Source organism: Tursiops truncatus, chromosome 1, assembly GCF_011762595.2.
Source record: "Tursiops truncatus isolate mTurTru1 chromosome 1, mTurTru1.mat.Y, whole genome shotgun sequence".
Taxonomy (NCBI): domain Eukaryota; kingdom Metazoa; phylum Chordata; class Mammalia; order Artiodactyla; family Delphinidae; genus Tursiops; species Tursiops truncatus.
The window spans coordinates 1,813,950-1,827,438 of NC_047034.1; the positions used below are offsets into that span (position 1 = coordinate 1,813,950).

The 13,489-nt window shown below is 58.3% G+C and overlaps 1 protein-coding gene across 1 annotated transcript; it reads right to left on the bottom strand.

The window, feature by feature from the left end:
* Window positions 1-411: 411 nt before the first annotated feature.
* Window positions 412-3,564, bottom strand: GPR25 (G protein-coupled receptor 25). The gene has a single exon (XM_019920303.3). The coding sequence runs from the start codon at window positions 3,503-3,505 to the stop codon at window positions 2,384-2,386; it is 1,122 nt and encodes a 373-aa protein (XP_019775862.2). The 5' UTR covers window positions 3,506-3,564; the 3' UTR covers window positions 412-2,383.
* Window positions 3,565-13,489: the final 9,925 nt, after the last annotated feature.

Sequence of the window (13,489 nt, forward strand, 5' to 3'; positions counted from 1 at the left end):
GACAGAGACATGGAGGGGAAGGGGCTACCACTCCCTCACCCCTACAGCCCTTTCCTGTGTGCCTAGATCGTAATACCATGCAGCAACCCCGCTTTTACGCTTCGCGTTATTTCTTATCATTTCGGATGACGACGGGGTCCCGATGACCGTTCCCTCCACGGGGGGTTCATGCGTGTCCCCTTCCCCACCAGACACTGGGGACACAGCCTCAAACCAAACAGACATGCTCCCTTGGCTTATGGAGCTCGCATTCTCAAGGGAGAGACAACACAAACAGAGAGAAACGGGACGGCTTCCCACTAGTTGAGAAGAGAGACGCCTATGGCGCTTAACTGGAGCTAGAGAGGGAAAAGCACAGAAGGTGGTTTTTACCCAAAGGACCCTGTGGTTCCTAATGTTTTGCTTCGACAACACCAAGGCTAACAATTATTTTATATCCTCCAGCCTTGAAGTGTGTGGGTGTTTATTTAACACAAGCAACTCTGTTACCCCTTTTTTCTTTTCACTTATCAGCATTTTCCAATCTCCCAGCAGGGGGAGGGAAATGCTGAGCTTTGATAACTGCTGTGCTGGGGGGAGCTGGAGAAGTTTTCTGTCTGTCTGTCTTCAGGGAACTCAGTTCATCAGCAAGTCGGGAGAAGCAAGGTGACAGGGGTCCAGGTAGGGGCTCCGTCCGAACAGCCCAGTAAAGCCCTTCTGCTGTAAGTTGAGGTCCCATCATATGAAACGGTCACCTCTTGCCTCGGAGGGCGATGAGGTGAGGATGGGGGCAGCCCCGATGTACCGAGGTTAAAGTGTCTGGACTCGGTCCTGCCGGCCCGGCGACCCCACAGGCTGCAAGGCCTGCCTCCCTCGGGTGCGTGGGGAGGACGTGCCCAGGTGTGCTTCTTCCCAGCTTGACCTCCCAGGGCCGCTGACAGGCGGGTTTGAACTGCTCTAACCCATCAGCCCCAAAGACTGGACTCCACGCCTGCCCGGGGGTCTGGCGGAGAGGGGGGCCCTCAGAGAGAAATTCTGAGCTCCTTTCCGCAGCGACCGACACTTCTTCAGGCCAAATCCTCTTAAAAGTAGAAACACTGAAATTTCAACCCCTCCAGAAACCTCAAACGATGTCACAGAGTCAGAAAATGGACACCCTCAGCATTTGTACTGGATGGTCTCAAAAGGGGTAGGAGAAAAAGCCCTGTGCTGATCTGAGAATCACAATGACACATTTCCTCTTTGAAGTGGCACCTGGCTGGCAGATGACCTTAAATCTTTTTTTTTTTTTCCTCTTCTCTCTTTGAAACCTTCAAAATGTGAAGCATCCTTTAAAATAATGAGAATTAAAAGCTATGCCGCCCTCCCGTGGGACTGCTGTGCCCACGGTGGGATCAGCTCTCTCGGTCCCTGACCTTCACCCCAAATTCCGATCACTTTGAGGTCAACCTCAACTCCTGGGTTGAGTTTTGTCTGACCCAGTGTTCCATCCGCCTCTGCTCAAGTAAAGACCGACACAGTTGTCGGGCGAGGGCAGCGAGAGTGTTTATTGAGAAAGGGGAACTCACACTGAAGGGCCTGGTGTCCGGGCTGGGGGAGAGAGAATCCAAACACCTGATGAGAGATGCCGGAACCCTCTGTCCAGAGGGAAGGTCCAGGATAACTTCCAGGGTGAGTCCTGCCGCTTGTTGGGAGAGGGGAGAAGATACGGAACTGGGGCAGGCCCGGGCTTCTGGGGAAACTCAGGAGGAATGGCTGGGTGAGCCGATAGCAGGACTGGTTCCCACGCTTTGGCAAGCTTTGAAAATGAAGATCTGAACTGATGGTGACTAATGATTCAGCAAACTCTGCCCCAAGACCGCTGAGTATAAAGGGCTGTCGGTTTCATAGTCTGTAGGATCTTTTGGAAAGTGAGGGGCCAGAGGGTCTGGCTTGGAGGAGGTATTTCTCAGACGGCAATGGCGATTGTAGGGACCAAAGGTAACAGAGCCCAAGACAAGAGTGGCTTTTGGGGGGCTCTGGCCAGTGTTGCTATCCACGGGGCAGAGAAGGGAGGCCCACTTCCCTTTCCCCTACTCGGCGGACCCTGCGGTGTCCGGGCTGCTGTGGGCTCCATCTTGCGGGACCTTTCTTGGGCTGGAGACAAAGAGCCCAGGTGCCCGCGGGGCCGAGCGGCAAAAGACCTGGTCTCAGCCGCCTGGCGTGGGGGGAGTTCGAAACGCTGAGGTTTTGGGAAAGCTGGTGAACCAGACCCGCGGGGTCTAGGCGGTGCCGGCGGAGCCGCTCTCCGCGCTCGGGAAGGCAGGTCCGGGGAAGGCAGGTCGGGGGTTGGGGGCGCCCCACCTCGCTATGCCTCCCGCCCCTCTCCGCGCGCCGCTGCCGCGCGCTCCTCCGGGCTGGCCAGCTATGGGCCCACGGCCGAGGAGGCGTTCGTCGTCTGGGCTCGGCGGGCCGGGCTCCGGAACGGAGAGCCGTAGTCCTGGGAGAGCGAGGACGCCGAGCTGCCCCCGCGCGCCGCGCGCGCGGCGCGCGCCGAGCGCCAGCAGGCCCCGCGCCGCCGCAGCTGCGCGCGGAACGAGCGGTCGAGCAGCAGGTAGATGAGCGGGTTGGCGCAGCTGTTGACGAAGGCCAGGCAGGTGGCGACGGAGAGGCCCCAGCGCAGCGCCAGCAGCAGGCGGCAGGGCAGCGGCAGCGCGCGCAGGCTCGCCAGGTGGAAGACGGCGCGCAGCGCGCAGAAGGGCAGCCAGGAGCCCACGAAGGCGCCCTCGACGGCGAAGATGATGCGCAGCGAGCGGTTCCGGGCGCGGCTCAGGTGCGCCGGCCCGCGCAGGCGGCGCGACACGAGGCAGTAGCAGACGACGGTGACGGCCAGGGGCAGCGCCAGGGTCAGCAGCAGCGACAGCAGGCTCAGGCCCTGGAAGGCGTCGGACGGCTCCTCGGCGCACTGGCTGCCGTGGCCCCCGGGGAGCGGCCGCAGGCGGCGGAAGGCCAGCGAGGGCAGGCCGGCCGCCAGCGCCGTGGCCCACACGGCCCCGCACGCGGCCAGCGCGCAGCGCCGGGTGCGGCGAGCGCGCGCGGCCAGCGGGCGGCCCACGGCCAGGTAGCGGTCCACGCTGAGGCCGGCGAGCAGCAGGGCGCCCGCGCAGCGCGTGCCGGCCATGGCGAAGCTGCTGAGTTTGCACAGGCCCTCGCCGAAGGGCCAGAGGCCACCCCGCGCCGCCGCCGCGGCCCACAGCGGCAGCGTGAGCACGAAGCCCAGGTCGGCGGCCGCCAGGTGCTGCACGAAGGTGTCCACGAGCCGCCGCGGGCCGCGCCGCCCGACCAGCAGCCACAGCACGAAGGCGTTGCCCGGCAGGCCCACGGCGAAGGCCGCCAGGTAGAGCGCGGGGATGTAGGCGTAGCCGTAGGGCAGGTCCCGGGCCGCGCACAGCTCCTCCTCCAGCTCCAGCTCCTCCGGGGCGCCCGACCCTGAGTAGTCCCAGGACGCCGTCCCCGGGCTGGGGCTCCAGGGCTCGGTGGGGCGCATGGCTGGCGAGACCCGGGCGGACGCGGCGTCGAGAGGGAGGGTGGCTCTTCACGAACGGTGTCCAGCACCTCCCTTCCTGTCACCCACCCGGGGCCGAGGCGACTGGGTGGGCAGGAAGGGGTGGGGGAGGACGGGGGGGGAGGGGGGCGGGGGGGGAGGGGGGCGGGGGGGCGGGGAGGGGGGGAGGGGGGCGGGGAGGAGGGGGAGGAGGGGAGGAAGAGGGGAGGGGGAGGGGGAGGGGAGGGGGAGGAAGAGGGGAGGGGGAGGGGAGGGGAGGGGGAGGAAGAGGGGAGGGGAGGGGGAGGGGAGGGGAGGGGGAGGAAGAGGGGAGGGGAGGGGGAGGAAGAGGGGAGGGGAGGGGGAGGAAGAGGGGAGGGGGAGGGGAGGGGAGGGGAGGGGGAGGGGAGGGCCAGGCTCCTGGGGCGGAGACGGTGGCCGACGATTTGGGGCGGGGTCGGAGGCCGGGGCGGGGGGGCTTCCCAGCTGGGTCCTAGGAGGAAAAGTCCCCAGGGCTGGGACACGGCCCTGCCTCCCTTGGGAGCCTAGCCTGTCCCTCTCCGTAAGTCGCTCGGTTTCTTTGTTTGTTCATGGGCCAAGAACGGCAACCGTCTCAGGGGTCTGGTGGCCGGTTGAAGAGGCGCCCAGAGCCCCAGGCGGTCCTCATCCCCGCTTCCCCCGCTCCCCGCTGCTGTCTGTCTCTGGGAGGAGACAGGACCAGGGGTGAGTATTTTATCTGGGGAGGAGCCTCCGCCGCAGTTCCCCTGCCTTCTAGGAAAGAGGGGTTCTGCCATCTGTGCACAGCGGGCATGTTGCGGGGAGCCTGCCCTTGGGGGGCCTACCTACTATCAGGGACTGGCCACCAGGCCCTCGAATGGTGTTAGCTCCCTGAGATGCTGGGCCGCGTGCCTTAGCCCAAAGGGTGGCTTTTCTGACCAACTCAGGTTCCCAGGGAGCCACAAGGGAGGGCTTGACCCTGGAGGGGGAGGGTCAGACTGTCCAGATGAAAGGAGCAGAGCCTGGAATCCAAATCCCAGCTCTTCCCCACCTTCCTGCGTCGGCAAAACCTACCTGTTAAGCCAGACACAGATGTAAGTTCAGTACGAAAGATGACACGCGACGGTACCTGACTCAGCGGATTAGTCGTCCTAAATCAGGAGTCAGGATCTTAGAAGGCGGGCGAGATCCCTCGTGCACTGAGAGAGGTGGGGAAGGATACACGGAGAAGGGTGGGCGTGAAGCCTGGCCTTGAAGGAGGCGGTGGGGCCAGGGAGGGAACGGGGAAGGGTGCGCGGGGATGCTGGACGACTCCAGTTAGGTCCCAACTCTTCTTAGCAGACTTCCTCCCATGAGCTGCTGTGTAGCAACTGATGTGACAGTGTGCGTGTCCCCCCAGAGCCCCCGCCCCATCGTCACCAGGAATGAATGAACTGTTGGGCCATCTGGCTTTAAAAATTTGAGGTGGATTATCTATCCGTTTTATAGCATACCGTCCCGTTACAGTGAGCTCCTCCGTGCGCAACGCCCTGTTTGGGCGTCACAGAGATGCCGTTCTTGACCTTGGAGGGTGTCTGAATAGGAGGCAAGGGAGACAGATTCATGCACAGGACGTGCAGTGGCCAGCGTGCTAGAGGTCAGATGGCCTGGAGTGAATGTTAGCAAAGTCCCCCTGGAGCTCAGACGGGAGGGAGCAGCTGCCTCTGATGGGAAGAGTCAGAAACCTTTCCCGGCACCTGAGGTCAGTTCCAGAAAGGAGCTGAAAGGTGAATTCTTCGAGCAGCAGAGCCCAGGTGGGAGGAGGGTGTTAGGAGGGGATGCAGCAGAGGCAACAGGGGACTTGGATGTCACCAGTAGGAGCCCCCAGACATGTTGAGGAGGGCAGTCCCCCCATCTGCTTTGCACAGGTCAGTGCAGAACTGTGGACTGGATGGGGAGAAGCTCCAGCCGGGGGACCCCACCGTGGGCTGTTGTCATTGTTTGTGTTGGGGAGAGGCAGGGTCGGACATAGGGAACTGGACGAGGGGACAGAAAGGAGAGGATCTGTTCAAGAGAATTGCGGCACCGAGGACCTCAGCGCAGAGGAGTCGGCTGGGCCTGGACGGCCAGTGGGGAACGCCAGGGGCACTGCCCGTCCACTGAGGTCGGGGCCACGGGGCGGCTTGTGTGTGCATTCCGTTTCATGTTGATTTGAGGTGGGGTGATGGAATAATTCTTTTTTTGTTGGTTTTTGTTTTTTGTTTTTGCGGTACGCGGGCCTCTCACCGTTGTGGCCTCTCCCGCTGCGGAGCACAGGCTCCGGATGCGCAGGCTCAGCGGCCATGGCTCACGGGCCCAGCCGCTCCGTGGCATGTGGGATCTTCCCGGACCGGGGCACGAACCCGTGTCCCCTGCATCGGCAGGCGGACTCTGAACCACTGCGCCACCAGGGAAGCCCTGATGGAATAATTCTTGATCCACAGCAGGCACTTCTGAGAGTGAAAGAAGCATTATCACGATCAACCTGGCCCGTTCTGCGCAAACTGGGACATGAGGTCACCCTAGCTGTGGCCCCTCTGGTCCATGGAGATCCCCAGGGGTGGCAAAGCCTAAGGAGGGGTGGGCGCGCGTGTCCACGCCGTTCCGGTCAGGAATTTCTCTCCTGGGCCAGTTACAAGACAGGAGAAGCAGGCAAGGGAAGAGGCTGGGGAATGGAAGGCTCTGGCCCAGCCCTCCACGGCATCCCAGCCCCCAAGCCTGGGTTTCTCCTCAAGACCCACATACAGCGTGGACACCTGAGGGGCCACGGGACATGTGGAGCAATTTTTCTGATGTTTGATCACGTGCTTGCTGCTGAGGGATGCTCTCGTCCTGGGGGGCCTGGGGGCCACAGCCTTCTTCCCCAGAAGGCCAGCCGAGGTGGTGCTGCCTTGCAGGAGCCCGGGACAGTCAGGGACAGGCCCAGACCTGCCGGGCGCCTCTCAGCCTGGGGCATAGAAGGGGCGTAAATCTGAAAGCTCAAGATGAACGGCCGGAAACCTCCAGGTGGAAGAGAATAGGGCAAAGAGACCAAGAGGGTCATGGAGGCAGGGGGTGGAGGGGAGGCAGAGTGGCCTGTTTATTAAAAACACAGAGGTTCTTGTTTCCTGGGCTGTGGTCTTGTGGTCCCGAGCACATGGCGGATTTTCTCTGCCAGGGCCTGGGCGTTGGGCCTTTCCGCATGTCTCTTGGTGGCAGGAAGCAGCTCGGGCCAGAGCTGGGGGCGCTGCTCTGGGCCTGGCCTGCCACGTGTCCAGCCTGGCTTCAGTGACTAAGGCCAACTCCATGACACTGGTCTCTCCTCCCCTCTTCAGGGGACCCCCCTCAGGGTTAGAAACAGTCCATGAGTGGAAACTCATCGCGGTCAGCTGAGAATCCAGGCCACTGCTGATGGGTGTCAACACAGCAGAGAGGAAATGGTCCTCCCTCTCTCCATCCCACCCGGGGGCCTTCCTAGGCCAACGGGCCCTCCTCCCTCTGGACGGCTGGAGCCCGGGTGGCCTGGTCACCTGGGCCAGCCTCACCCTGCCCGTGGGATTATCAGCTCCTGGGGTGAGGGAGGCTCGCCATCACCGCGACTGGTACAAGCCTGAGATCAGAGGAGATACTTAATAAGTAAATATCCGACGCTTTGAACTAGATGGCTTCCAGGAGCATTTTTATTTCTGGCCCTTTATGGGCTGTATATTTAAGCCCTTACCACTTCCCCCCTCAATGTTAATTTTTCTGTACAAATAATCATCTTAACTCTTTTGGAAAAATTTTGAAAATTATCTCGCCTTTTTCATCATAAAAACCACAGTCACGTCGCAGAACGTGGAATAAGAAAAGGCGTCCCAGCCCTCGTGAAGCATGACGTGGTGAATTTCTTTCCTACCAGTGAAAGACATTTTCAGAAGTGGAGAATTCGTCTGTAATCCCATTATTCTTGGGCTTTCTGTTTTGTCAACATTCCATTTCAGATGTTCTCCACGTACATAGATTTTACACAACTGTTTCAGAGGCATGTATGTCATCAGAATGTGCCCTGTTCTATAGTCTGCTTTTCTCAATTCATGCAAATTCACATTCTTCTATGTTGCTGAATTTTCTGATCCCTTAATATTGGACATTTAGGTTGTTTGCAGTATTTTTTGCTGTTATAGAGATTTGTAATGAGTAACTGCACTTACAGCTTTTTTCTTCTTTCACTGTTTTCAGGGTATAAATGCCCTCGTGAAGGTCAAAGGCTATAAGCATTTTCCTGGCTTGATACAAATGCTTGCAGTGATCAGTAATCACCTGGCATTGTAGGAGGGTATGGGTTCAGTGCAATCTTGTTAGAGACATTCATCAGTAAAATATATTTTTCCACTTTAATAGGTAATGAGGTCAAATGGTACCTCATTTAAATCTACATTTCTTTGAAAACAATAAGACTGAAAATCTTTCTAGATGTAATTCCTCTTATGTGAACAGCCTAATTACATCTTTCAGACATTTATCTATTATAATCTTTTGTATTTCTTATTAATGTGTATGGACTATTTTATTTAGGATAAACCATTGTCCCATTTGGTTTAAATATTTTTCCAGACCTTTTTCTTAGCGATTTTTAATTTTTTGTTTTACATTTCCATAGTCATTTGTTGCTTTTAGCAGTTTCAGAGTTTAGAATGTTATCTTCTCTTTGATGATCTAAAAACATTCAATTCTATTCTTGTTAAAATTTTGTATCTTTTTTAATCCACCTAGAGTGTGGTCATTCTTTTTAGATTTCTGTCGAAATTCCCCAACACCACTAAATTAAAAGTATTTTTAAAAACCCTGCTGTGTTGTGATGTCAAGTTCATCATGTACACACCTCACACGCTATGTCCGAGTGTCTGCTTCTGGCCAGTGAACAAACGGGTCAGATTGTTACTGACCTGAGTTTGGCTCCCACGTCAGTTTTATAACTTGACAGTTGTGTGCAGCTGGGCTCCAGTTCCTGTGTCTTAGAGCGGGCGGGAGAGGGTCTCCCTGAGCGGGTGAGGATCACATCAGAGAGCCCTGGGGAAGGCCCCCCTCCAGCAGGGTCTGAGCAGGGGGGTCAAGGGCTCCCCCCCACCCGGAGCTGCCAGGCTCAGCTTCCCCCAGCCCCATCCCCTCTTTGCTTTCTGTGCACACAGTGGGTGGTGGGTAATGATTTGGAATTGCTCTGGGGAACTACCAAGGGATCATCCCCATCTGGGGGCTTGTAGACCTGACCACCACAGGTCCCTGGGCCTGGGCTCATGGGTGGTGAACTCCACGGGGTGAGGGGGCTTCTGCTGCAGATGCTGACGGGGCTGAGGCAGACAGGTGGCATTTTGCCAGTTCTGCGGTCGACGGGTTAACGGCCCGTGTGTGTACCTGTGTGTGCATTGTGCATGCGCGTGTGTGCATCCGAGCATGTGTGCCTGTGTGCGTGTGCAGGGCAGGGAGGGGTGTCCAGGGAAGGAAGGCGGCGGTCCTGCCCCTGCCCTGCAGCCTGCCCAGCCGAGGGGCCCCACCCTGGCTGCCGGCCGAGCACTGTGTCACATGCTCGACTGTTTCAGAAACTCTCAGGAAATAAACCTGGGTGGCTGGGAGGGGGCATCAGTGTACCCCAGGTGCGCCGAGGTGACTCAGAGTGAAAGCGCCTCAGGGCTGCGACCTCACTGCCAGCCTGCGGGTCGGGGGTGGGGGTGGGGGTGGGGGTCGGGGGCGGAGGGTGGCTTTCAAGGAAAGGGAGACTCCATCCCCTCCATGGCCGGGGCGCACACAAGGCGGCAGGAACCTGACAGATGGGCGGCAGGGAAGTCCCTCGGCAGGACCAGGACCCCAGAACGTGTTTGGAAAGGAAGTCACAGCTCTCGGTAGCCATTACTCAGCCCACACAGGCTGCTCGCTAGGACCTGCCATTACTTTCCAGTGATTTCACTGAAAGCTGGAGTGGGAAAGTGGGTGCACATTTCTAGTCATTTCAGTAGGAACTGGAGCGGGGTGGGGGTTGGGGGGCGGCTCTCTTGGTTCTGTGACCCTGCCCTTCCCACCCCATCCTGCCCGACCCTGCCCTTCCCACCCCATCCTGCCCCTGCCCCTGCCCTTCCCATCTGACCCTGCCCTTCCCACCCCGTCCTGCCCCTCTTACCACGGGGTGGATGCCCCACCTGTCAGGTAACAAAAGACAAGAAGAAAATGACGCCCTGCTTCCCTGAGAACCGCTCTCAACGTTACTGGAGAGGATGAATTCTACCACATGAATCAGCATGACTCGAGGCAGCCCGCGGCATCCTGTCCCGGGTGCGGGCAGCGGGGCGGCCTCGCAGAGAAGAGGACTGCGTCGGGGGCAACGTGATAAGCGGGGTGATGTCCTGAGTGGCCCCAGCGCCGAGGGGTCACAGTCACCCCAGCACCATCCTCCCCGCAGCTCGACAGACACAAGAGGAGTTAAGATAAGCCCAAGACCGTCCTTACAGTTTGACCTTTTCTACGAGTACCTTGATGACTTACCTCGGAATGTCAGACTGTCTTCTTTTCGCGGTGTCTACTGGGGATCTCCCTGCCGGTTGCCATGACAGTGACCCGGCCGGCTGGGGAGGGCTCCCGAGGCGAGGTCCGGGCCCAGGCGAGGCGGCCCCGGGGTTGTGGGGGGGAGACACTCGAGATGCATCGGGACCCGAGGCTCACCTGCGAGAGCCGCCTGACAGGAGACTGGGGGCGGAGGGAGGCGAGGATGGGACACGTGACGGGGGTCCGGGCCTGGGTGCCTTCCGTGCTGCACGGGGGAAGGAGGAAAGGATGCTCTTGAAGGTTTCGGCCTTGGTGGCTGGAGGCTGCCAGGAGGGAGTTGGTTCCACTGGGAGGTTTGCTGTTCGGTTCCTGAGCAGGTTGAGCTGGGGATGGCCGTGAACTTCCAGGGGACAGGTCAGACGGATGGTGGCGGCGGGCGGGGCGTGGGGGGCCGGGACCCTGAGGGGCTGGAGGCCCCGAAGGAGGGCAGGGGGCGAGCAGGGCCTGGGGTGGGCGTCGGGGAGTGCGGAGCTCTGAGACAGGCCCATAACTCGCGGGGGGAAGATGGGGGCCCAGAGAGAAGGTCAGAAGGTCACCGTCGTGATGACCCGGCAGTTTGGAATTTCGAGCTGCCCCCGGGTCCCAGGGAATGCTGTGTGAACCGGAGGGGTCAGAGCGGGAAAGCCAACGCAGGGTTCTTACTTTGAGGGCAGAAATATCTTTAGTAGGAAAGCAGGGGTGGCCCAGCAGAGACCAGACTAGGTCTGGGTCTGATTTTCAATTCCGGGCCTCCACTGACTCACCTGGCGAATACTGACTCAGCACTGTTATGTTTACACACGGATCGCAGGGTCAGGGATGTAAGCACAGACTTCCAGTGTCCGCAGGCACAGCTGTGTGCTCCCCCGGGGCCCCGCGCTCCGCCACCTTCACACCCTGTGGGACGTGGGACGGGCAACACAGTGGCTGCCTCTGGCTCCAAGTCAAGAGGGTGCAGTTTACAAGCCGCTACCTTGCTGAAGGGCCGTGGTCGTAAAAGTAGGCCCTTACGGCGACTCAAAATTCAGGTCTGAGACCACGTTGCACGCGCGTCCTACAGCTAATACTGTAGGACCGTCTTATGTTCCTTACAAAACTGGCTTTCATGAGACTGAACTTGCTGCCGTTAAGGAGAAAAGGACTCGCTTGCCCCCATCACAGTAGAGACTCTACCAGCTGTTTTCAAGGCCTGAGTGCGTCTGCCTGGAGGCAGTCGAGCTCCCTGACGGAAGGGACCCTACCGTGGTGACCCTCGCACCTGACGACTCTTTCCCCGATACGTGTAGTCAACCTGTTGGCAGGCTTCGTTTATCTCCAGTACACTCGCGATCGCTCCGTCTTCCCATCCTTGTGAATCCAGGTATTCAAGGCCACGGGAACACACTCGGCTGGTTTTAGCTGCTGCTGCTGTGTGGATGTTTGGAGAACTGGGCACCAGAGGGAAGCCCACCTCAACCCTAAGGGCTGTTCCCCACCGCCGGTGAATGTGTGACCGCCTTTTGCAACCGTCAGACTGCGTTGTCTTTTCACGCCACAGCACCTACGGCAGCGGGAAAGGCTGCCCCGTGTGGCCTGGGCGGGGAGGGGACCTGAAATCCCCAGGCTGACACGCCGGCTGGGACGCCGCCACTTCTTAGCTTTGTGTCCCTGACAGAGTCACTAACCTTCCAAGGCCTCGGCACCCTCGTCTGTAAAATGGAGATGTCAATGCTCGCGTCTCCACGGAGAGCACGTCAGAGGACCCTTCAAGTCCTCAGGCGATGTGAAAGGGGACGGTTTCTGCTTGGTCGGGGCTGAGAACCACGTTTCCTTTCTCACATCGACGAGAACCACCGCAGCCGAGTGTAACTGTCAGCGACACGCGCCCCCCTGTGTCTTCAGCCTGCGGTGCTTCGCACCCCAGCAGATGCTCCTGAAGGAGGGCGAGGATTCAACCACCTCAAGCCACAGACTGGGGTGGAGCAGAATAAATGCATCAGGAGCTGAGGTTCCACAGTGGCTTCGCTTCGTATGGTAAAAAAACCCCACAAAAACCCTTCGCGGGCCTTAAAATATGTTTCTGTTAACTCAGTTGCCTTTACCCTCTTCAATGGAAAGTAAAAAAATCCTTTTTTTCTTTCTTTCCGACATAAATAGGAACTCACTCTTGTTGGGGCACGTGGAAGGGAACCCGGAGAGAGCGGGCCACCGAGACGAGGTTCTAGAGCCCCGACGTGAAGAGCAGCTGACGTACCCCCCAAATGACACAAATAGTTAATTTCTCATGTGTCTCTGAGAAGCAAAACTGCCATTTTAAGGAGATGCAGGTCTACTTTTTAAGCACCCGTGATTCTGAGGGAGGGCAGAGCTTCAAACTCACGCCCGATCCCTAGGTCAGAGCCTCACAGCCGTGTTCCCTTTGCTGTTATCTCTCCGCGTGGACAGGTTACGAAATAAAGGCGCCTGTTCCTATCCACCAGGCTACCTTCCTCTGCCCTGAGTAAGGACTCCCAACGAGCCAGGCCAGGGGGCGCACTCCCGGGCACCACGGTTTGCGCACGCTTCTCTAGTGTCGCCTGAGTCTCACGGTTAAATACTTTCAGTTTTGAAAATGGAAGCGCAACTCCGTGCTGAGGCCCGAGTGTCCTGTCAAAGGACCAAAGGCGGAGGACGCACTTGGGCTTGGCAACCGCAGACATTTCTTCAGGTGTGGAATTATGCGGGAAGGATTTCTGTTGTTGTTAACCGGTTGTTAGATCTTTCTTTTTTTTAACTGCTCTGCTCTGAACGAGGAGAATCAGCAAAATCAAAGTGAAACTTAGAGAATAATGGCCAAGACCTGGCTTCCCACCGCTGCCAGAGACGGCGGGGTAGGCGGTGAGGGGGTCGCCTCAGCAGCCGTTCAGTTCCAAAGGTACAGAGGGTTAGTTCTGACACGATTACTAACTCACCAGAAGGAAGTGAAGCAACACGGACAAAATTAGTGTGGGACGAGCACAAACACTTACACGCCACCACAGAGACCGTCTGAGCCGAGCACGGAAGGCAACAGACTTTCAGCACTGCCTAAGTCAGGGTTCAAACAACATCTAGTATTAGTGGCCTCTTATGAATATCTCAACTGTTCAATGTAAACAGAGGTGAAGAGATAGGAGAAACGATATGATGAGTTTGCCCAAGTTCAATTTTTTTTTTTTTTTTTTTTTTTTTGCGGTACGCGGGCCTCTCACCGCTGTGGCCTCTCCCGTTGCGGAGCACAGGCTCCGGACACGCAGGCTCAGCGGCCATGGCTTACGGTCCCAGCCGCTCCGCGGCATGTGGGATCTTCCCGGACCGGGGCACGAACCTGCGTCCCCTGCATCGGCAGGCGGACTCTCAACCACTGCGCCACCAGGGAAGCCCTCAAGTTCAAATATTACCCCCCAAACCCGTATTTTATTCAAGAAACAGAAAAGGTCA

Bases quoted from the DNA above. Each gene is read 5' to 3' on its own strand.
- GPR25 (XM_019920303.3), bottom strand. From the start codon at position 3,505: ATGCGCCCCACCGAGCCCTGGAGCCCCAGCCCGGGGACGGCGTCCTGG.